This window comes from Onychomys torridus, chromosome 4, assembly GCF_903995425.1.
Source record: "Onychomys torridus chromosome 4, mOncTor1.1, whole genome shotgun sequence".
Lineage (NCBI taxonomy): Eukaryota > Metazoa > Chordata > Mammalia > Rodentia > Cricetidae > Onychomys > Onychomys torridus.
The window spans coordinates 133888208-133911687 of record NC_050446.1 but is presented as its reverse complement, the minus strand read 5'-3'; the positions used below and the strand labels follow the sequence as shown (position 1 = coordinate 133911687).

Genomic DNA, 23480 nt, shown 5'->3' with positions numbered 1-23480 from the left:
TAGTGTAACTGAGAAAGTTTTGATTGCCCCAGGGAACACGCAGGCAGAGGCCAGGGATGCTGCTGAGCCACAGGCACATGGGCAACCCCAACAGAGAGCTATTTGTCCCCATGCAGTGTCAAGGGCTGAATGACCTGCTGCAGACCCTGCATCTCTCTCTATGCCCCGCCCAACACTGGGCAGAGGCCTCTGCGTTGGTCTGCGCATGACCACTTACTTGGATAGCTTCATTTCTATCTGCTGCCGGATCTCCTGCCTCTCCTCATCAGTCCTCCTGGGGAAGATGTTCCGATCCTCCAGCTCCTGCTTGCTCGGCCGGTTCCTCAGCTTCACTGCCAGCAGCTCCTTCTTGCATTTCCTTGGCAACGTTCCTGTGAGACCCACCAGGATAAGAAACATGTCTTAGAGGACTGGCTTCATGTAGCCTTCAGTGGATGCAGTCAGGAATTTGGACTTGGGACCAGGGGCTAAAACTGGAAGACCCACACATGCTACACTGTGCTGTTTTCGAGAGGCTCAATGGGCAGGGCAAGGTGCATGATGCCACCTGGTGGGTCATTAGGCCCCCATTCAGGGGTCCCATGCTCCACAGGGGATTATTCAGGAACTAGACACTTGGGTGGTTATGGCCCACATTGCCTTTCAAAGCCATCTGCACTCAGGCCATGAATTACAGAGAGACTCTACCTATGGTGGCTGTGACTCCAGCCCTGGGTAAAGCTGACTTCTCACCCCAGAGCCTTCTACTTTCTAACCACGTATGTGTACTTTCAATACTGAGAGCATGCCACCCAAGCTCCTTTGCTTGTCCTCTGCCCTGTTGACACTGCCGATAGATGCCCTATCTCTGGACTGAGGACACCACTGAGTCAGTCTCCATCATGACCAGGCACCCTGTCTTACTTCCCTTGACTGACATCTCTGGTCATCGTCTGTCTCCTTCATTAACTAGACTTTGGTTCAATAACAGCCACTCTCCTCAGAGAGGCATGTGGACACCAGAGGCACTCAGTGAAGACTACTGCATGTGCATGAATGACCAGGCTGGCCCTGGGTCTGCCCGGCTGAGTTGCATCTTAGCATTTATACATGTGCATGCACACTATAAACATCACTTAAGAAATAAACAAGCTGAGACAGAGCCAGCACACACTGTGCAGCAGAAACAAAAAACAAGCAAATATATAGAACATGATCCTTCAAGAGGAATTTGGGAGATAAAACACAAAAACAGAACTCTGCTGCGGTCTGAGTTTCTAGTGGGAAGTTGTTCATCACATGCCTTAGAGAGAAAGAAAAAGTTATTGCAAGTCACTTGGGCATGAATTCCAGTCTGAGTCTGCTTTACCAGCTTTGCTAATGATGGCATCCTGGATCTGTGGGCTCACAGTCTGAAGAAGCCACACACAGTTTCAGTTGGTATTTCTGCCCATTATAAAGGATGTAGAAGCTACAGTGACTTACTGACTTTAAGACATTTCAAGAATCTAGGGATGAATCCTTCATGATGTCGGGGGCTGTCCTCTGGTGAAGGAAAGATGGCCATTCTCTGGCCACTACAACATGTTCAACCAGAAAAGTCCACTGACTGTGTGGCATCTCATGTTTAGCGAGGTGTGCCTTGAAGTCACTGTGAATGTCTTAGTATCATCACTACAGTTGTGATCAGATTTGTTCTTAACTGAGAGATCCTCTCACTAATACTTCTGGCCAGAAGTAGAAATTTTCCCTGCATGAGATCTTTGCAAATTAGAAAGTAGTTCTTATCTGTGTATGCCTGGTCTCCAGGACCACCACAGGACACATAGTAGGGCCACAGCAAGAACTTCTGGGCTGCCTTCACCAAGGTTTAAGCTGGAGGATACCACAGTTTGCTATTTAGCACTCAAGTGGCAATAACAACAAAAGGGAGGTTCCAAAAAAGAGTCTACAATAAGGACTTCTCATGGATTTGAGTGAGCCTTCTATCTGATAGGATTGGTCTTCAGGAACATATCTGGAGGAAAGACTGTCTACTAGAGAGCAGAAAGTGAAGGTTGAGAAACAAGGCAAGACTTCCTGTCCCCACAGCTCCAAGGACTCAGGACCACACCTACTTCTTTCTAGTCTTTGATCTAGAAACCTTACTTTTAGGGAGCCATCTCAAACCCCCTCAAAACAAATCAGAGAAGCAACAGGGGACAGACAGAACTTTCTCATGTTCTATAGAACAGTTCTGCAGTCTATGTTACAGATGGGACTCTCTCATGCTCTATAGAACAGGTCTGTAGTCTGTGCTGTAGACAAGATTTTCTCATACACTGCTAGTGGTTTGTTTTCTTGGAGCTAACCTCTAACCCAGATGGTGCCTCAGGAGGAATTTGAGGCTCCTAGGCAGGAGTGACAGAGGATAGTGAGGAAAAGTACCTAACAGTTTTAGTTCCCACTCAGTTCCCTAGCTGATGCATGTGGCAGACCTTTGTGATGTTAACCTTCTGTTACCCAACTCTCTGAATAAAGCACAGCTTACAGATTCAATTCCTGCCTCTTCATCTGCTTCCTGGTGACAGGCAGCATGGACTCTGCCTGCCAGCTACACAAGAACATAAATGGAGGCTTCTCTCTAATGAGGTAGGTAGGAGGCAGCCATGGCTGGGCACCTGTGAAATCATGGTACATATTCCCACCTGTGTTCCTCTATATCAACTCAAAATGGCAGAGATGTGTGCTGGATAGTTTTATGCCAACATGATGCAAGCTAGAGTCATCAGAGAGAAGGGAGCCTCAATTGAGAAAATGCCTCCATAAGATAAGGCTGTAGGGGCTGGAGAGATGGCTCAGAGGTTAAGAGCACTGGCTGCTCTTCCAGAGGTCCTGAGTTCAATTCCCAGCAACCACATGGTGGCTCACAACCATCTGTAATGAGATCTTGTGCCCTCTTCTGGCCTGCAGTCATACATGCTGTATACATAATAAATAAATAATCTTTAAAAAAAACTAATAAAAAATATTTTAAAAAAAGATAAGGCTATAGCAAGCTTGTAGGCCATTTTCTTAGTGATCAATGGGGAAGGACGCCAGCACATTGTGGCTGGTACCCTCCCTGGGCTGGTGGTTCTGCATTCTATTAGAAAGCAGCTGATCAAGCCAGTAAGCAGCACCCACTCCATGGCCTCTGAATTAGCTCCTGCCTCCAGGATCCTGCCCTGTTTGAGGTCTTCTCCTGACTTCCTTCAGTGATGAACAATGATATGGAAGTATAAACCAAATAAACCCTTTCCACTCCAAGTTGCTTTTTGGTCATGGTGTTTCACCACAGCAACAGAAACCCTAAGACAATATGTTACTAAAACACAAAACATTCATGACATCACCAAGGGAAAAGAGAAATACATTATAATGGAGGTACATGAACATGGGGCTGATTTTGTAAATATTCATAATTTCACTATAAATTGAAGGTAAAAGCAGGTCAAGAATTATTTTACTCAATCATTTTGGTTTTCTGTGTTGGGGGTTTGTCCTGACATAAATACAGTTTCCTGGTGTAAAGTAAATAAGGACCTAAGGAGAATGTGTCTGAGTGGTTTTGATAACGATGCTAGGGAAAGTTTCTCCTCCATAAAACAAGGAAACCTGGTTTCATTCACAAATTTCCAGAACCAGCATTTTTAGAACACTGGGAATTAACTTAAATATTTCAGCAATCTAGAAGTGTTTATTCAAGAAACACAGGCTGAAAGTCTGAGTGTTAAGAAGGAAGATGGGATTCTGGCTTCTTTCTGGGTACCAGAGTGGCCCAGCCAGCAGCTGACTGCAGCACAGGGCCGCACCTGGCCTTCTGTACTCAATGCATGACTATTGCACAGGGCCATACCTGGCCTTCCATACTTCATGCATGACTTCAGCACAGGGCTGCACCTGCCCTTCCACACTCTATGCATGCTGCATAGGACTTCACCTGGCCTTCTACACTCCATACATTTTGCACAGGGCTATACCTGGATTTCCACACTCCATACATGACTACTGCACTGGGCTGCACCTGGATTTCCACACTCCATGCATGACTGTTGCACAGGCCCATATCTGGATTTCCACACTCCATGCGTGCCACATACTGTGTGAGATTCAGCACAACTCCCCAAGTTCCAGCCTCATTAGCCTCCATGATCCACCCCAGAGGGGAGACAGTGGGTTCTGGACAGCCTCTGCCTCCACCACCCTGACATCACAGAAGCACAGACACACTCAGCTGCTACCTGTTGTGTCCTCCCAACCCTGTGACATGCCTGCCAGTCCATACACACACAGACTTGTTTTTTCAGGTGTGCTCAGGACTCATTCCTTCCCCCATCTATCCGCTCCATTCCTCCATGCATTCCTCTGCCCCTGGACACCAAGCACTAACTGCTGAGGGCTCAGTATTTCCGTATCCAGACCTGGCTTCCTCCTGCCACTTAAGCTTGTGACGTTAGCTCCTATGCAGTGCCTGCACCTGCACCTGAGTGTATAGAAGGTATGTCCACCTTGGCACAGAAGTGAGCTGATGAGCACAGAGAAATGAGTGACAGGCCAAAAGGGAAAACCAGGGCTGCCCCAGCACCCACACGCCTCACCCTGATGCCATGAGTCCTAGCATACCTTTGTAATGTGCCTGCCTAGTACCCACAGGCGACAGCAGGGAGGGAAAGACACAGGACAAGAGCAGGTGCAGCAGCCTCAAGTGCAGTGGGTGTGCTCCACTGTGCACCCTCTCCACAGAGCTTTCTCCGTGTTTTTTTTTTTGTTTGTTTGTTTAAAGAGCCTGAAGCATGTTATCTCAGTGCAGAGGGGTGGATCAGGTGAGCTCTGCAGTGGTGGGGGCTTTGCTTGCTTGTTCTGCTACATCTGAGCTTGGACAATGTCTGCAGGGTCATGCTGCCCAGACTATGACAAATAAGCCCTACAGGAAAGGTGCCTCCATATCCAGAATGAAGATGAGAACACAACGGGAGTTCAAATCCAGCCTGGGCTACATCATGAATTCAAGGCCAGCCTGGGCTGCATATGGCACTGCCAAGAAAGAACAGAAAAGAGAAATGAGACCATGAGAACATCAACATCTACTTCTGCTAAATGTGTATGGGCCAGATTCTCTTTTTACCCTCAAAACAAAGCATAGCAGAAGTATAGGAATGATTTCCAGATGCTGAAAACAAGCAGCAACAGAGGGCAAGCTGGAGAGAGGAACATTGAATAAGGCACTCTCTAGGAGTCCAGCAGACACCTTGGGAAGGATTCTGGGCTGTGGCTGTCAGGGGCCCAGGAAGAGCCTTGGAAATTGCCTGAGTTGAGAAGGTGAAGCAGAGAGGCCCAAAGGGCCCACAGCTGGAGTTTGTAGGATAAACAGCTGGAAAAGCTGAGCAACAACCCCAAGATGTGCTGAGTCCCTTATGCCTTGAGCTGGTGGTATATGCCTGTGAAACAGGGCCATGGAGGCACTACCTGGTGCCAAAGGACATTGGGAGACCTACGGCTGTGCCCGACAGTCAGGCTGGAACATGTGGTGATCATCCAGACACTGGGAAGGGTGCACAGATGGTTCTGGTCTTTGGAACGAACAGTCATCAGCCGGATGGAGCTTAGTTCCACTTCTGTCTAAGAAATTGTAAAAGCCAGACCAGGATGCGTGAGGCCGTTTCCAAGTAACCAAGCTGCTTCCCAGAATAAAACTCAACAGATATTTATAGGACTAGAAGAGCATCCAAGAACCAAGAAATAGATTCACGATGTGTGTCAGCCAACCCAGACTCCCCACACCTACAGAGAAGGGGGAAGGGCTTGGCCAAGCTCCAGTGGCACAAAGGGATTGTGTGGAGCCTGTCGTCACCATCCCCAGCAGTGAGAACACCTTAGCGGCCTCGAGAAACAGGCAGGCACGCTGCAGCATGATGAAGGGAACCACCCAGAGGTGACACACTGAGGTGCTACTCACTGGAAGACGACTCAGTCAATTCCGACTCAACACACGCCAAAAATATCTCAGGATAAAGGCGAGCACTGTTTCAGAAATTAGAAAGCAACAAGGATCAATGACTGAAATTCTTTAGGCAGTAAGGGAAGGGCTGACTTCAGATGCAGACCTGAAACCTGAGCAAGGAAAGAGGCGGCATGGGGCTGGTGCCTGCAAGGTACAGATGTATTCTTATTTCTCTTTAAAGGAAACTGGCTTTTAAAAATTATTTTTTAATTGTGTGAATTTGCATGTGTGCATATAGGTCTCTTTGAAAGCCAGAAGAAGACTTTGGATCCCCTGGAGCTTGAGTTATGGGCAGTTGTGAGCCACCCAACACAGTTGCTGGGAACTGAACTCAGTCCTTTGAAAGAGCAGTGTATCTTCTTAGCTGCTAAGCTGTTCCCCCAGCCCAAGAAAACTGAGTTTATCAATAAGAGCAGTGAAGAACAGAGAAAGAAAAGGATGCAGCTACTGTACAGTGACTGCCCCATATTGAAGGCAGCATGACCAGGCTTCGGGTGTGGTTCAGTGGGAGACTGCCCGTCCGGCAAGCATGAAGCCCACAGTTCAGTGCCCAGCACTGTGTGAGAGCCAGGCACCCCGGCAGTCACCCATTATCCCAGCACTAGAGAAGCTGAAGTGGGGGAATCTGGAGTTCAAGGTCACGCTCAGCTATACAGTCAGTCTGAGGTTAGCCTGAGCTACACAAGTCCCTACCTCAAAACCAAACAAGGCTGGAGAGAAAGCTCCGCATTAAAAACCATGGCTGCTCTTACAGAAGAGCCAGGTTTGATTCCCAGCACCCACACGGAGGCTCAGAACCATCTGTAACTCCACTGCTAGGGACTCTGCTTCATGTGTGTGGTGCACACGCATACAATGAGGCACATACACACACACACATGAACTATTTTCAAAAGAAAACACATTCCACACACAGTAAATTGAGATGTGATAACCAGCCACATTCATGTAGATATTCTGAGCACTTAATACAGAAAGGAGTATGAGTGGAAAGCAGGGCAAAAGTTCAAGCTGCCACAAAACACCCACTGGAAAAGCAGAGGGCAGGGCGCCCCTATTCTCATCCTGGTCAAAGAAAGCTGAAGAAGGTCATGAGCAGACAGGGAGAATTTCAGGGCAAACACCTTTGTCAGCAGGAAGGGTCACTCTGTTGTCATAAAGAGGTCACTCCACACGTAGGTCATAAAGAACCTAAATATGGGGGCCTTCTTCAGGGCTTCAGAATACAGAACAAAAACCTGAGAAAACATGTAGGGCACAGCTGCAGCAGGGGTCTCATAGCTCTGGCCTAGGTCATTCACAGAAGCAGTAGGCAACAGCTCAGGCAATAAGGCTGACTTGCACACACCCACCAACACCACAGGCTGACACAGAATCCATGCACAGAACACTGTCAGAGATCATGTGCTCCCTCTAAGTGTTGAAGCCCCCTTTACCAGGACATAGCCTATTCTGGGCTATGAAACAGGTTGATAGATTTCAAAGACCTCAATTCATATAAAACATGTCCTCAGACTAGCATGGAACAAAATTGGAAATCAATAACGAAAAGATCTCTTCAAAAATAACCAGACTAAATTAAAATATATATATTTAACTTCTGAGAAACCCAAAGTTCCAAGAACAACTCACAACAAAAACACAGAGGATTTTTAAGCAAATGCAATCTATCAAAATGATGCTAAGGGGGTGTTTACAGCATTGAGTGCCCTTATTAAAACTACCGGTCTTAGAGTTGACCTCAATAACCTGGAAAAAAAAAACAAAGTAAACCATGGAGATGGACATAATGCAATACAAAAATACAGAGCAGAAAATAACTAAAAATAAAGCCACTAAGATGAAAAGTCAGTCCATGAGAAGATTGGCAAAACTCTAGCGTCACTGATCTGAAAGGAGGAGGAGGGGTGGTAGGCATTATCAGGAGCAGAAGGGATGAAACACGCCATCTGAGTCTGCAGATCTTAAAAAGATACAAGAGGACATTTTCAGTGACTTTATGCTAATAAACTGGCAATTTAGATGACATAAACCAGTGCTAACTAGTTTTTATATCAGCTTCCCAGGGTCATCTGGGAAGAAGAAATCTTAACTGAGAAACTGCTTCCCTATAGGATTGAGCTGTAGACAAGTCTATAGGGTATTTTCTTGCTGGATGGTTGATGTGGGAGAGACATACCACTGTGGGCAGTGCCACCCCTGGGCTGGTGGTCCTGAGTGCTATAAGGCAAGCTGAGCAAGCCATGAGGAGCAAGCTAATGAGCAGTGTTCAGCTATGGCCTCTGCTTCAGTTCCTGCCCTGGCTTTTCTGGATGATGGACTCTAGTCTTTAAGATACACCCTTCCCTCCCCAAGTTGCTTTTGGTCATGATATTTGATCACAGTCATAGAAAGGTACCAAAAAACAATTTCTGGAGCAATATAAATTACCAAAACTCAAATGAGCAATCATAACTAGCTCAGGCTATATCTATTAAATAAAAGTAACTTTAGATGATTCTATGGGCTGTGTTCTCCTAGTGTCCTTGAGCTCTCTGGCTCCTACAATTCTTTCCCTTCTTCCATGGGGTTTCCTGAGCTCCAAGGCACCCGACGAAGATCTCTAATTTGGGATCTCTCTCTACCTGATGTTTGGCTGTGGGTCTCTGCATCTGCTCCATCAGCAGCCAGCAGAAGCCTCTTTGATGATGATTGGGCTAGGTACTGGTCTATGGGTATAGCAGAATATCAATGGGATTCATTTCACGGCTTTTCTTTTTCCTATACTAGGTCTCTGGGCTATCCAGCCTCTAGTTCCTGGTCATCCTGGCAGTGTCCAGCATGGGCTTCCTCTTGTGGAGTGGGCCTCAAATTAGAGCAGTCATTGGTTGGCCAGTTTCACAACTTCTGCCCAAGAAGAGCTCATAGGGGCTCAAAGAGACTGAAGAAGCAATCATGGAGCCTGCATGGGCCTGGCTAGGTCCTGTGCATATATGTTACATTTGTTAGTTTGGTGATTTAGGGGGACTCCTAACAGTGGGAGTTGGGGTGTCTCTAACTCTTTCATCTGCTTTTAGGACACTTTTCCTCCTATTGGGTTGCCTTGCCCAGCCTTGATATGAGGGTTTGTGCCTAGTCTTGCACTTAGTATGTTGTGTTCAGCTGATGTCCCTGGGAGGCCTGTGCTTTCCTGAAGGGACATGGAAGAGGAGTGGGTCTGGGGGAGAGGGGAGGTGGGGGGAACTGAGAGGAGAGGAGGGAGGGGAAATATGTGAGAGAAGAATGAGTTTTTTAAAAAGTAACTTTTAGTTTAAAACTTACAAACATACACACACACACACATACACATATACACTTACACACTTAAACAATATGGTGATTTTAACAAAGCATGTCATGTTCAATAACATAGATACTGTACAAGTGATTTCAGAAAATTGAAGATAAAAGTACTTTACAATTCATTCAGCTCAGCTAGAACTTACTTTGAAGGAAAACCCAGAAAACTAAAGCCTGACATCTCACAAGAGCAAACACTGATATAAAACTTAAAACAAAAATCATCCTTGGCTCTGCAGATCAATGGACAGGGTACCAAATTTCTAAAACAAAAATTTAGTGAATCTAACAGTTTATAAAAATGGGGCCTCTACACATGTGTGTACACAGGCATATACACACCTGAACACGTGTGCATTTGCACATACATGAGCACCCATACCAAATAAAAAGGGGCCAACACTACTCAGGTTCACAACTTACTAAGCACTGATAACCAAGGTGCTTGGTGCTGGCAACTAGAGAGGCAGCGCGTCAGAGGGGCAGGAGAGGAAGGCCAGGGGCTGAGTCCCACACATGGCGATGCCTTTGTTGACAAATATGAAGAGTGTTCAGATGAAGAAACGTCTTTTCAACAAATGGCCTGGGGGAAATTGTTTTTTAAATGAGCTTTGATCCATCCTTCATACCATGGGATATACCTAAAGATATGCCACAGACATAAATGTAAAATCTAAAAACAAACCTCTGGAGGAAAACAGGAGGAAACATTTGTGACCTTGGGGTCCACAAGCGTCTCCTGACACAAACCCAAAGCTCAAGCTATGAAGGAACTGGGTAGTGGCCACTCTTCTGGAGCAAGGGCAAGAGAGGAGACCGGACAGGGAGAGAATGTATGCCAAGTGGCCTCTTAAAGGACTATGGTGAGTGTATCGCCTGCTTAGGGAGATGAGCAGCCTTGTTTTCAAAGTTAGGTAAATGTTTGAAAGGATGGAAATAAGATTATGAAAAATGCACATTTTAAATCAACATGGAAACACAAACACAAACCACCTGAGACATTACTGCCTGCCCCTACAATGGCTAAACAAAGGGTGTGGGGGAACTTGAACTCAACACAGTGATGGTGGTGATAGCAAGTTCAGGCAGTTTTAGAAAACACTGTGAGAGTGTGTATGTAACCATGGACATGAAAGTCATGTGAGTGAATGTTTGTATGTGCACAAGAGGGTACATATGCATACACGCAGATATCAGAGATCAACCTCGAGTATCTTCCTCAATCTCTGTCATTTATATTTTGAGACAGGTTTCTTTTACTGAACCTGGAGCTCGCTGAATGGTCTAGACACTCTGGCCAGCCAGACCCAGGGATCCTCCTGTCTCTGGCTCCCCAGAGATTAAAGGCACATGCTGTCATGTGGACCCAGTTTTTTTACATAGATGCTGGCATCATAACTCAGGTCCTCCGGTGTAAAGGGCAAGCAAGTACTCTACCCACTGAGCCATCTACCTGGCCTTGGTCAGTCTGTTCAACTGTTAATCACCTTCATATGACCCAGACGTTCTACTCTATGTATTCTCCCAAAGAAATAGATGTGTGTGCACACAAAGGCTTGACCACAAGTAGCTGTCAGGGCTGGGCCTGTGCTAACTTCATGCCACCCAGGCATGTAGCAGCAGCTGCTTACAGCTGACCAAAGGCTAAAGGCTAGTTACGTACTCAACAATGGAAAGGGGCTATAGATTCCTTTTACAACCTCCATGTGTCTCAGAACAAATGAGTAAAGAAGCCAGATAGAAGAACCCTTCTTTTCTGTGCCAAGAATCATCTAGAACCCCCATCCACCCAAGGAGGAGAATTTGGCAGGTTGACGTGCTCCAGAGAGCAAGTCTCCCCACAGGGCTGTAGTCAATTAAGAAGGCGAAATGGCCCCAACATGACTAAGTCACCAGCTCCGGAGGGTAGGAGGCCTGGAGCAAACCTTACACAGAAGGACCTTGACATGAAAATGTTGGCCAGAGACACAGAAGATGAAGTCCTGTTCTAGGTCTATATAGGGGAACTTGGACTCCACCCTCATGTAATTCACACCAAAAATACAGGCACAGTATTTTTGTCTCCCAAATCAAAATACTACAGCTCTTAGAGAATATGGGAGAATACTTTTATGACTTGAGAGAATTTTTTTTTTTTCAGTTTGTTTTAGGTTAGCACACAGCTCTGGATTCACTCTGGCATTTTCATATATATGTCACTATGCTTTGTTCCCATTTATGACCCTGAATACATAGATATAGATTTTACATCTATAAATGCTAGAATGTCCAAGCAAACTTTAGTCACAGAAGATTGACAGAGATTCCCAGGCATGAGGTACAGGTGTCATGGTGTCATGGGGAAGCTAGATGTGAGCAACATCACAGGGTCACAGGAAGTAGGCCAGTAAGCCAGGCTGTCTCAATTGTGGTAATGTTGCACAGATAATGTATGCTTCTTATGTGGCCAATCACATCTCCTGGAGATACATAAAAAGTGATTGAAGATATCTTTGCGTGTAGTTCTGGCAAACAGTGGCAAAACCATGATTTTGAATTATTTTGTGTACCTCTGTTTGAAGGCTCATCCATGGCCTTGTAAATCCTTGAGAATAAACCCCATTCTTCTCCCCGGTGCTACAGAGGACACACAATCTGCGCCCAGCCAGGCATCCCTTGTCCTCTGCTACAGAAACTTCCTCCCACTTCTGGAGTATATTCAGGCCTGTCTCATCTTTGTGCCAACTCTTCCCCCTGCTCATAATTCTACTGGCATGGCTGGTTTCTTCTCAGAACACTTCAGCTCCTGGTTTACCTCCTGGGGACCAGGGGGGTTACCATGCTGTGTGGAGGCTGTTGTTACTCTCAGGCCCATCAACTGGGTGACGCCCACCACAACACACACCCCACTTGGTAATTTGCTTGCTGGCTAGCTGGCCTGTGTGTTGTCTATAGAGTCCCTAAGCCATGGGCTCCAAGGGAGAAGAGAACCCTATCTGCCTTGATCACACTTGATCCCCAGGGCCCAGAACAGGGCTGGGCATACAGAAAATGCTCAGATGTACTGGCTGAGAGAGGGTGGGTCTAGACCTGTCTAACCATCCCAGAACCTTAGTCTGCCCTTACCACCACCACTGCCTGTGCCAGCAGGACCACACCGGCACCTAGGTATCACGGCTACAGCTTCTCTCAAGAGAGGGAAGAAGTAGTGGGTTAGGTAAGGCTGGCATGGGGAAGGCTCTCCCGCATAGTTCTATGTGGTAAGGGGATGGGGAAGACCAAGGGGAGAGGGGTCTAGTCTCACTCATCTTCAAGAGGGAAAGCCTTACACATGCACCTGTGCCTGGACATGCATTGAATGTGCCCCCCCCCTCCATGGTGGGTAAGAACTGGACCCTAGGAAAACCCCTGGAGAGGCAGCTGTACCTAGGAGATGGAAGTGGGCGTGGTTCTTTTTAAACAGATACCTGTCACCTGTTCTCACACTATGAGTAGGCATGAAATATGCTTGCATGGTCTCCAGGTGGCCCTCAGTCTCCCTGCTGTCAGGCAGCACTCTTCAAGATCAGGGGTCCCAAGAGAGGAAGACAAGGGTTGATTTGTGCCCACATGGAGCTGTAGCCACTCTCAAGCAACTAGGGCTTGTTCCAGCTACTGAAATTAAAGCTGAAAGGAGTCCAGGACTCTGTTCCTCTACAGGTAACTAATGAAAGGATGGTGATGCCCATGGACACTTGAGGTTTGCTGGGATGTGGCCATCTGAGAGCAGAGCTGGCTACCTGCCTCAGGGAAGCATGGCTTCTGCTTCAGTTACAAAATGTCTATGTATTTGCTTTACTGCATGTGTCTTAAACTGGCAGTAGCCAGGAGAAAAGCCATCTCCTTCCCCACTCACACCTCAGCTCTAGAAGAAACTATGGTCCAGGCTGGCTTGGGTACTGATTTGTAGAAGTATTGTGCCTGGGTGTTTACTCTGGCAATGGTACCAAGCAGAAATTTAGAAATTTTCTCTTAATTTTATGTGTGTTTGTGTGGTGCGGGGTGTGTGTGTGTGTGTGTGTGTGTGTGTGTGTGTGTGTGTGTGTGTGTATCACATGCATGCTGTGCCCTTGGAGGTCAGAGGGCCATCATATCCCCTGGAATTGGAGTTACTGAAGGTTTTGAGCTGCCATGTGGATGCTGGGAACCAAACCTGGGTCCTCTTGAAGATCAGCCAGTGCTCTTAACTGTGGAGCCATCTCTCCAGCCCATAGCCATACAATTTTAAAGACCTCTGTGCATCTAAACATGGATGTCTTCATCCCTCCATAACAGTAGAGAAGGGAAGCATAGGGAGGTTGACATTGTTGAAGAGGTCTGTGTGTCCAACAGAGAGAGCCCCATACAAATACCCAGGAACTCCTAACTGTACTCAAGATCCTCTATAAACACGAACTGCCTGGAGGAGCCTCCATAAACATCAGTTTGAAGTTTAAAAGTTATCCCTATGCAGTTCCAGGGCTGTTTATGGAATGGTGCTAGGCTCTTGGGGCACAAAGCCTTCTGCCTTGGGAATGAGACTAGGACACTCATAAAAGAGACCACACAGAGCTCAGCTGGCTTCCCTCTGCCTGTGATCCTCCAGTGGATCACAGCCCTCACATATCTAAACATGCAGCACCTTGATCATGGAGTCTCTAGACTCCAGAAGTGGAGAAGAGAAATGCCCATCCTTTATAAATTGCCTGATGTCAGCCATTTTGTTACAGCAGAGAAAAACAATGATGCCCCTCTAACCTCAGGCCCTCCACAGCGCCTGCCAACCTTGAGAGCCTCAGCACGTCCACACCAAGTTAGGGCAGCTTTGGATTGGGTCATTAATAAACTTCACTTCAAAAACTGATGATTGAGCTGCTGACTTGAATTTGATTTAAAACTAAAAGGTTGTTTGATGAATTTTGGCTTGAGATTAAGACAGAATTTCCAACACTTTCTGATATGGCCCTAAACAAATCTGTCATTTTTGAACTCTATATTTAAGCAAAGTTATCTTCCTGGCATTGATGATTGTAAAATCAAAACATCAATCAACTCTGAAAGACACTGAAGAGTCTCTTTGACCTGCATCCTCAAATGTGCAGCCAAGATTTAGCGCTTTCTGCAAACAACACATCCATCTCACTGGTGTGCAACTGTGCTTTTATCTCTAGTAAATGGTGAAATGATGATATTCATACCAAAGAACTGTTTTAATTAAATTTATTTATGACTTTTAAGCAGTTAGTGTGCTGTTTGTATACCCATTTTGTAGTTCTATATACCCATGGTTGAAAAACAACATTTCTCATGTGAAAAGGTATAGTGATATTTTATTTGTACTGAAATGTGATTTTATTTGTATATTACTAAAGTTGCCTTGGGGTCAGAGCAAACCATAGCAGAAGCTGGGTGGTAGTGCTGCATGCCTTTAATCCCAGCACTTGGGAGGCAGAGCTAGGAAGGATCTCTGTGTGTTCAAGGATACAGCTAGCATGGTGACACACACCTTTAATCTCAATACCAACCATAGAAGACCTGGAAATCTGTACAGACAGGCAGTGATGAGGAGGTCATGTGGCTGAGTTTACAACCAATGAGAAGGCAGAACAGAAAGTTTATATAAAAGACAGAACACAGGAAGTAGCTCTCTCTGGAGAAGAAAGACAGAGAAGCAGTGAAGGGTAAGGTTTTCAGCTCTCAGCCATTGCTCTGACCTCTTGGCTTTTAACTCTGCAATTGGCTCTGTGTTTCTTATTTAACAAGATGGTTACATCTACATTAAGGAGTCAGGGGGTAGGAATAAAAAGCCTGGCCCCAGCAGCATCCCCTTGTCACACTTGTCCACTACACAGAGGGGTTTCTGGGAGCCTCTTTTCATAGTAAAGAGACCTCCAGGAGCCCTCTCTAGCTGTGTGCAGATGTCTGTAAATGCCTTTAACAGCACAAAGACTTTAACATGTGAGTGTGGTCTCTCATCAGTGAGATCATGACCTGACAAGAAGCAACCTAAGATGGCGTTGGAGAGACGGCTCAGGGTTGAGAGTACTCTTGCAGAGTACGTCTGTTCATTCCCAGCACCCACATAATGGTTAATAACCACCTGTAACCCCAGTTCCATAAGATCAAGAACCCACTTCTGGCTTCAGTGGGCACCACACATATTTGGTGCACTTACATACCTCTGGACAAATACTCATACACATAAGTAATAAATAAATAATGAAAAAGTAACATGAGGGAGGAGAGTTTATTTTGGCACATAATTTGGTGGAGTATAGTCATCACAGAAGAAAGAGCTGGTAATGGAGCTGTGGATGCAGCATGTGCCTTAGGTGGCTGCTCACACTGTGTCCTCAGGGAACAGAAAGAGGTGGGTGCCTGCTCAGCAGCATCTTCTGCTCCCTTCTCCCCTTCCTCCTGTATTCATCTGCATAGTCGTCCATGCTTAGCATGAATCCTTCCTCTGCAGTTAAACCTCCCTGGAAACACCCATCTGGGTGTGCCTGTGAAGATGTCCTTTAAGTGATTCTAAATGCAGTCAAGTTGATGAGGAAGATTAACCTTTACACCATATAAACCTGCTAGCTGCAAAGATAACTCAATAATTACCCATTAACAGTCAGAAAGCCCTTCATAGACATCTGTACAAGGTGTAAACTGCTCAATAAACATACATTGCCAGCATAGAGATCACAATAGATAGGACTTTATTGTACAGGCAGAGCAACGCAAGCCCTTGATAATGTCCTTAAACACCTGTCACCAGCTAGCTGCTGGCTTCACACTAGCAACTTCAGATTCTCTTGTAAAGTTGTTACAATAGAATGGTGCCAACAGGAGAAGATAGAGAGCCCAGAGATAGACCCTTTGAGGTCAGCTGACTCCCTGTAAAGGTACCAAGACCACACAGTGGAAGAAATAACATTATCTCTAATGCCCAGGGAAAATGGACACTGGACCTGAGCTACTACATCCTACACGAGCTCTCCCCTCACACATCTAGCTCCCATCTCACACTATAATGAATATCAACATGAAATGGGTAAAAGATGTTAACATGAGGCTTAAAACTGCAGAATTATAACAAGAAAACACTAGTTAAATTTTCCACCGCATTGTGGGCAAAGAGCAAAAGACCAAAGAGCAAAGTGTGAAAGAAAAACAACAATAACAGTGGCATAGCATCCAATTCAAACACTTCTACACACTAGTGGAAAATGGGCAGAGTAAAGAGACCGCACCACTGGGAGACAGTTGACACAAGCCATCCATTAGCTATGAGGTCAACACCAACATGCAGAAGAAAATCATGCCAGTGGCAAGAAAACAAGTCAGCATCCACTTTTAAAATGCAGAAAGGGACATAAATGAACAAAGGAGGCCTGGAGAAATGGCTCAGAAGGTTGAGCATGTATATGAAAAACAAGGTGTGGCCACATGCTCCTGCAGTCCCACTACTGGGGAGGAAGAAGGGGGATCTGTGAGGCTGCAGGTCAGCCACTCTGGCCTGATTGGTCGGCCCAGGGCCAATGAAAGGCTTCATCTCACAAAAGCTGAGGGTGGCACACACACACACACACCAGATGGAGCTCCCACGTATACATGCAAAGTCCATCATGACCACCACACACCAGGAAAACTGAGTTATACCACGGGGGGGGGGGGCACCAGTCCTTGTCTACCAGAAATGGCTGCCAGGGGGGAGGCAGATGACAGTGGTCAAGGGTACATAGAGAGGGATATCTTCATGCCCTGCTGGTAGGAACTCAGATCAGTCCAGGCAGCCCAGGTCCCCTCGGGAAATGTCAGTACAGCTACCACACGCCCAGTGTGTCCTTCCTGAGTGAGAATCCAAAGGAATTAAAATCATGGCTCTGCAGTTAAGACCACATATTGTTCTTCTCAATCACCCATGTCCTACAGCTCAACTGCCTGTAACTCCAGCTCTAGGGGACCCAACACTTTCCTCTGTCCTCTCACATGGTACATATGCATAGACACATAAACAAATAAAAAATATTTTAAAAATGCAGTGTGCTAGAGAGATATCTGTACACCTGTTTTTATGGATGCTTTTTTTTTTTTTTTTACTAAATATAAAACAGAAGACCTATCTGCAAATGAATGGATAAAGACAGCATGGGCTCTATACAGACAGAATACAGAAGGAAGAGGAACAAATTCCATCACGCACCACCCTGGTGCACCACGGAGGGCACTATGCTGAGTAAAACCTGCAGCACAGAGAGGCAAGAACCAGGTGCTTTCAGGGATGTATTTTGAGCTGTCGAGCTCATGCGAGTTTGGGGTGAACTATGGTTATCTGAGGCTGGAGTGTGGTGAGGGAGAGGAGATGCCAATGGAAGGTAAGTCTCTTGGTGACCTTTCCGGAGGAGCTTTAGTGACCTATGGTGTGCGTGGGGCTACAATAAAACTCAACACTGTGTTTCAAAGTGGAAAAAGAAGATTGTGAAGGTCAGCACTTCCTGTGTGAAGTGATAGAGCAAGACAATGCATGCATACACACACACACACACACACACACACACACACACACACAGAGAGAGAGAGAGAGAGAGAGAGAGAGAGAGAGAGAGAGAGAGAGAGAGACAGGCAAATACATAAGGACTTCATTCTCAACTGTGGCTGGAGTTTAGGACTAACTCGTGAATTAGCCTGGTTTCTCCAAGGAAGCTCAGGCAACAGGGTGCTCACACCACCCACAGAAACACACACACATGTACATGAGTGTGTGCGTGCAAATTCTTGGGGCTATCATCAAGCACAGCCCACCCAGATGTGGGTGGTGACAAGTTCAAAACTCAACAGCAGCCTGAGGGGCTGGGAGCTCAGCTGGGCTGAGATCACAGGACTGACAAAATGTCTTCCCTGGAAACCAGAGATTAGCACTGAAGGTTGTCAAGCCCTTTGTGGTCTTCACACAACACTCACATCCCTTCTTGCAGGTCACCCAAGGGCACACCCCTACAGCACATCTTCCCAGCACCCCAGGAGCATCTGATGAAAAGTCTAGAAGGACCCTCTAGCTAGGGGGGCACACGGGTGCTAAGGAGGCTGAAAGCTACAACACCCAGGCCCTGGGGCAGCCATGTTAGTTCTAGGGAGGGAGCACCTGAGTGCATTTGAAAGTGGTCATACTTCCAGAGAGAACATAGAGATCACAGTATAACCTATGCTGTTCAACATTTCACCTCCAATCACCTCTCGGGAAGTCCTACTGCATGCCCTGGGCCGCCTGCATCCAGAGGTCACAGCCACTAGCATGCAGGACACTGAAGGAAACCTACAAGCCTGCATTTGAACTGCAGGCAAAGACCCGGATTCAGTGGGCCAGCGAGCTCCATTCCCTCTGCCTCAGAGAGAAAGGACAAAACAGAACCTGCCACATCAGGAAGTCCTCCATAGCAGCAACAGACCACACAAGAACTCTGACAGGGGGGCTGAAAGAAGTGCCAAGTACCAGCCCCACAATGAAAACCTGAAGGCAGCACTGACTGGCTCATCTCGGCCACCTGGTGAGGACAAGCACAGCCTCTTCCTCCCTTTCCTCACCCCAAAGACCCACCAGATTGTCCCAGAGATGAGAATCAAAACTTTCTGCAGTCCAGTGTGTGAGTGAGTGAGTAAGTGTGTGTGTGTGTGTGTGTGTGTGTGTGTGTGTGTGAGAGAGAGAGAGAGAGAGAGAGAGAGAGAGACAGAGAGAGACAGAGAGAGACAGAGAGAGACAGAGAGAGACAGAGACAGAGATAGAGACAGAAACAGAGAATGTTTGTGTGTGCGCGCGCCACCTGCTGGCCACAAAGCATGGATTTCCCAGCCCAGAGCCCCAGCTTGCCAGGTTTTGATACCTGGTATTCTGTGGATTCACCACAGTGACCATCAAAAGGGACCTTTCCACTGTCCTCTCTGCACACAAAATGGGATTCAAATGACAGACACTTTTCACAGGTCCACAGAGGACTATGCATCCAGTGGAAAGCCACTCCCCCTTTACCTCTAGACCATACTCAGAACCCAAGAGCAGCACTCTCTACAATGATCACCGTGCTGTCAAATGCCAGTACCTACTTTGTCTTAGGGCTCCACCTCCCATCATGGCCCTCTCTGCCCTGACAACCTCTATAATTGGCTATTTTAAGTTACAGAAATACAGCTGCCCGGTCCTAATCATATCAAGTTAGAAACATTACGTCTTCTTTGTAATTTCATCTTCTTATTATGCTGACAAAATACCTGAGAAGAAGCAACTGAAAGATTTAGTTTGGCTCAAGGTTTGAGAGTGAAATCCATCATGGCAAGGGAGACATGGAGGTCACAGCGTCCACTCAGGAAACAGAGCAGTTAGCTGGGGCTCAGCTCACTTGGCTCCATTTCTCCTTTTATCCTTTTCATCATGTGTGGGCCCTCGGGCTCTGGGATGGTGCTGACCACATTTAGGGTGGGTCTTCTCCCACCTCTGAAGAGTTAAGCTGCACTGGAAATGCCCTTGTGGACTGACTAGCCAGGGTGTGTCTCCTAAGTGACCCCAAATCCTGTCCACCTGACTGGTGGTAATCAACCATCACAGCTTTCTGTCCCTTCTTTGTACTAGGCCATGTAGCTAGGTGCATAAATGAGTTTAATTTAAAAGGCAACAAAAGTGGATTCTCAAGGCTTGTCTCCTCAGAGTATCTTGGACATGCTTATACCTCAGAGCTCACACATCTTGTCATCTGCACAGAGGTCTACTGTCCACATGGGGTGTGACTGACTGACTTCTATTGACCACCACTCAAAGAACACCCAGTTTGCTGTCACAGGTAGCATCACTGTGAACTTCTGCACAGTCCTGCTCAACAGACAGCAGGTGCACGGGAACACTGAACCATGGCTGAAGGCTGTCACAACTAGGCTAAGGGGTACTACTGGCATATGGAGGATAGGGATAATGGGTGATTCTCAGCTCCCTACAAGACATAGGTGACATTTGTGGCCTCAAATGTTCATTGTGGCTACCCAGAGCCCACACAGAAGTCTTTGCGGCCAACAGCTGTTCTTTGGGTGTGTGAGGACCTTGAGGTAGACTCCAGAAGCAAAGCCTTTGGGGCAGAGACTGAGTTTTTAAATTTGTATAGGTCTTTAGGCAAGCCACACCTAATTCAATTGGAGAGATGAGCAAGCCTGACCATGGTCAGGATGCTAGGAAAGGGTGTGTCAATATGTGGTGACTGAGCCCCAAAGGAAGTCTCTTTGTGCTAAGAGCCCAGGGAGGAAGGCTGTGTGAATGGACAGATGGCCTTCTGCTGAGAAGCCCAAGACACAAGCAATACTTCCCTCCCTAAATTCTATTTTGAAGCCTGAGCCTTTACAGCCTTCATGGGACAGTAGTTACTGGGTGGTATGGTTGTGAAGGTAAAGTCTTCCTGATGGGATTAGCGCTTTATAAGACACACCACCTAGGAACCAGGAGACAGCCATCTCCAGACATCAGACCTTGGATTTTCAGGCAAGTCTATAACATTCTGTTATAGAAGCCAAGCTATGGCAGCCTGGGTGAAGTTATGGACCTGCCTCATCATAACTGGGAACATTCACTATGTGTACTGGTCCTGCTGCTGTGGATATCACTCTGTATGCTGTGAATGTGTGTTGCTCTGATTGGCTAATAAATAAAATGCTGATTGGCCAGTAGCCAGGCAGGAAGTATAGGTGGGACAAGCAGAGAAGAGAATTTTGGGAAGGCTGAGTCAGGAGTCATCAGCCAGACACAGAGGAAGCAAGATATGAAGGCAGAACTGAGAAAAGGTACTAAGCCACTTGGCTAAATGTAAATAAGAATTATGGGTTAGTTTAAATGTAAGAGCTAGTCAGTGGTAGGCCACGCAGTTTAATTAATATAAACCTCAGTGTGTTTACTTGGGTCCAAGCAGCTGCAGGACTGGCAGGTGAGAGAGATTTGTCCTGACCATGGGCCATGTGGGACACAGGAAAACTTCAGCTACATACTGCAGCTTGTGTACATGAATAACTGGAATGGATGGAGTCTAAATACAAGCACAAACTATGTAGGGAAATGAGAAACCACAGATTTTCTTTCTCACCCACTGTGGTAGTTTGATTGTAATTGGCCCCCATAATCTCATAGGCAGTGGCACTATTAGGATGTGTGACTTTTTTGGAGTGGATATGGCCTTGCTGGAGGAAGTGTGACACTGTGGGGTGGGCTTTGAGATTCCAGGGCTCAGGATACCATCAAGTATGTCCGGTGACTTCCTGTTGCCTGCAAGATGTAGGAGTCTCAGCTCAGCACCACATCTGCTTGCATGTTCCCCACCATGGTGATAACGGACTGAACCTCTGAAGACAGGAAACAACAAAACAAACATCTCTTCTAGACACACATTGAAATGGCTCCTTGTGGAATTAGCCTCACATTACTGGTGGATTTTCTGAAGGTCCTGCCATCCCTGAGGCTGACCATATGCACCTAGAGTGACTGAGCCTATGTGTGCATGCAGGTATGTGTGCATACAAGAGCCTATATGTGCCAGCATACATACACAGAGCTCTGCATCCAAGAAACACCCAAGCCCAGAGCCCATGAAGTCCCTCACTACAATGTGGACATCACATCCCACCTGCAAGTCCAACTTCCAGGATCTGACCACAGCAAATGTCTATGGCACACAGAGGGACCAGCAGATGCCCTATGTTCCAGACACTCAGAAGCCAGGCCTGCCCCTAACAAGGCTTCCATTGTTTTCAAACATGAAGTTCTGAGACAAGTGGTCTCAAGAAAACTTTCCTTGGAACATTCATATGGGGGGCATCAAGAGTGCACACACATGATAGATGCTAAACCTTGACCCTCACTGATGGGAGGAGGGTGGGAGATACACATCCCAGGACCACCTGCTGCCTCCACTTTCTTGTCTACACCACACAACAGCTGAGATATGAGAATGGGGTCTCAAGTTAGGAGGCTATGGACAGGGTCAAGTAGTTCCGTTTGACCTTATCTGTAGTTGGCAAGGAAGAACGGCCTCATGAGAAGTTCCCACTGTGGATAACTGTCCTCTCCAAAGCAACATTTGTAATTTTAGGGGGATGGGAGAAATGGTGCTGAATTCATCTTCCAAACATTTAACCTTAAAAGAAATTTTATCTTTGAAGAATCATGGTCACAGTTGAGAATATGACAGCAGCTGTTTCCACTTGATTTTAGGAATCAAGGACTCTAGGCTACACATCCTGATAGTGACTCCTGGGCTCTCTTTGCAAGCAGCAGGGAATTCTGTCTCCCCCAGGAGAATACAGAGACACAAACACAGACCCAGAAACCCTGTGAAAACTCTGTCTTGCATAAGTCCATCTGTCTGTCCATTCAGATCACTCCTGATGTGGCTATTGGGGGTCAGTCAATTACTTGACTTTTGTCTTCCCTCTTTCCCTATTTCATCTATTTTTAAAATCAAAATGCACAGTGTTGGCCACATGCACACTACCTTCATGTTGTTGGCCAGGCATGCTTAGGGGAGCCATCTCAAGTTCACTCAAAGCCCTCATGTATGTATTGCCAACGTCCTTTGGAACAAATACCCAGCCTCCCAGATACAAGTTCACCCAGTGTCTTTAAAGTCCTCGCTGGGCCTTGTACCCCCACCCCCAGGAAACAGCTCACTTTCCAAAGAACCCCCCATGCCTTCAGGGCAGGCCCTTTACTCTGCCCATTCCAGCCAATGGCTTGCAGAAAAGCACCAGATTCATGTGGCTCTGGGTGACATAGCACTGGCTTATATCCCTCCCCTGGCCATTGCCTTCCTCACCGGAGATGATGGAGTCGTTGAGTGCCTCCTCATCCTGGTACAGAAGCAAGTCATCTTTGAGCTCAGAGCTCAGCATCAGATTCTCCTTGTTCTCCTCGGAGTCTTTGGCAGCAGTCCGCTTGTTCTCTGAGGCCCCGTCAAAGCTCCATGTCTCCTCCCTTTCCTTGCCCCGCTCCATACTGGATGTCCTGGACAGACGCATGTCCATCCGCTTCTTTGGAGACCCTCTGCATTCCCGTCCTTGAAAACTAAATGGGAAAGATGGTTCATGTTACATGTGCCCATTTTGCTGGAAACCCATAGGAATCAATGTAGGACCTGGTGGACACTCCAGTGGT

The 23480-nt window shown here is 46.7% G+C and overlaps 1 protein-coding gene across 1 annotated transcript in view; it reads right to left on the bottom strand.

The window, feature by feature from the left end:
- The window catches only part of Phactr3 (phosphatase and actin regulator 3), a 188290-nt gene that overhangs the window by 33825 nt on the left and 130985 nt on the right, over positions 1-23480 (bottom strand). Inside the window, 2 exon segments of the mRNA XM_036185093.1 lie at positions 218-371; positions 23143-23470. Coding sequence (XP_036040986.1) covers positions 218-371; positions 23143-23470 — 482 coding nt within the window.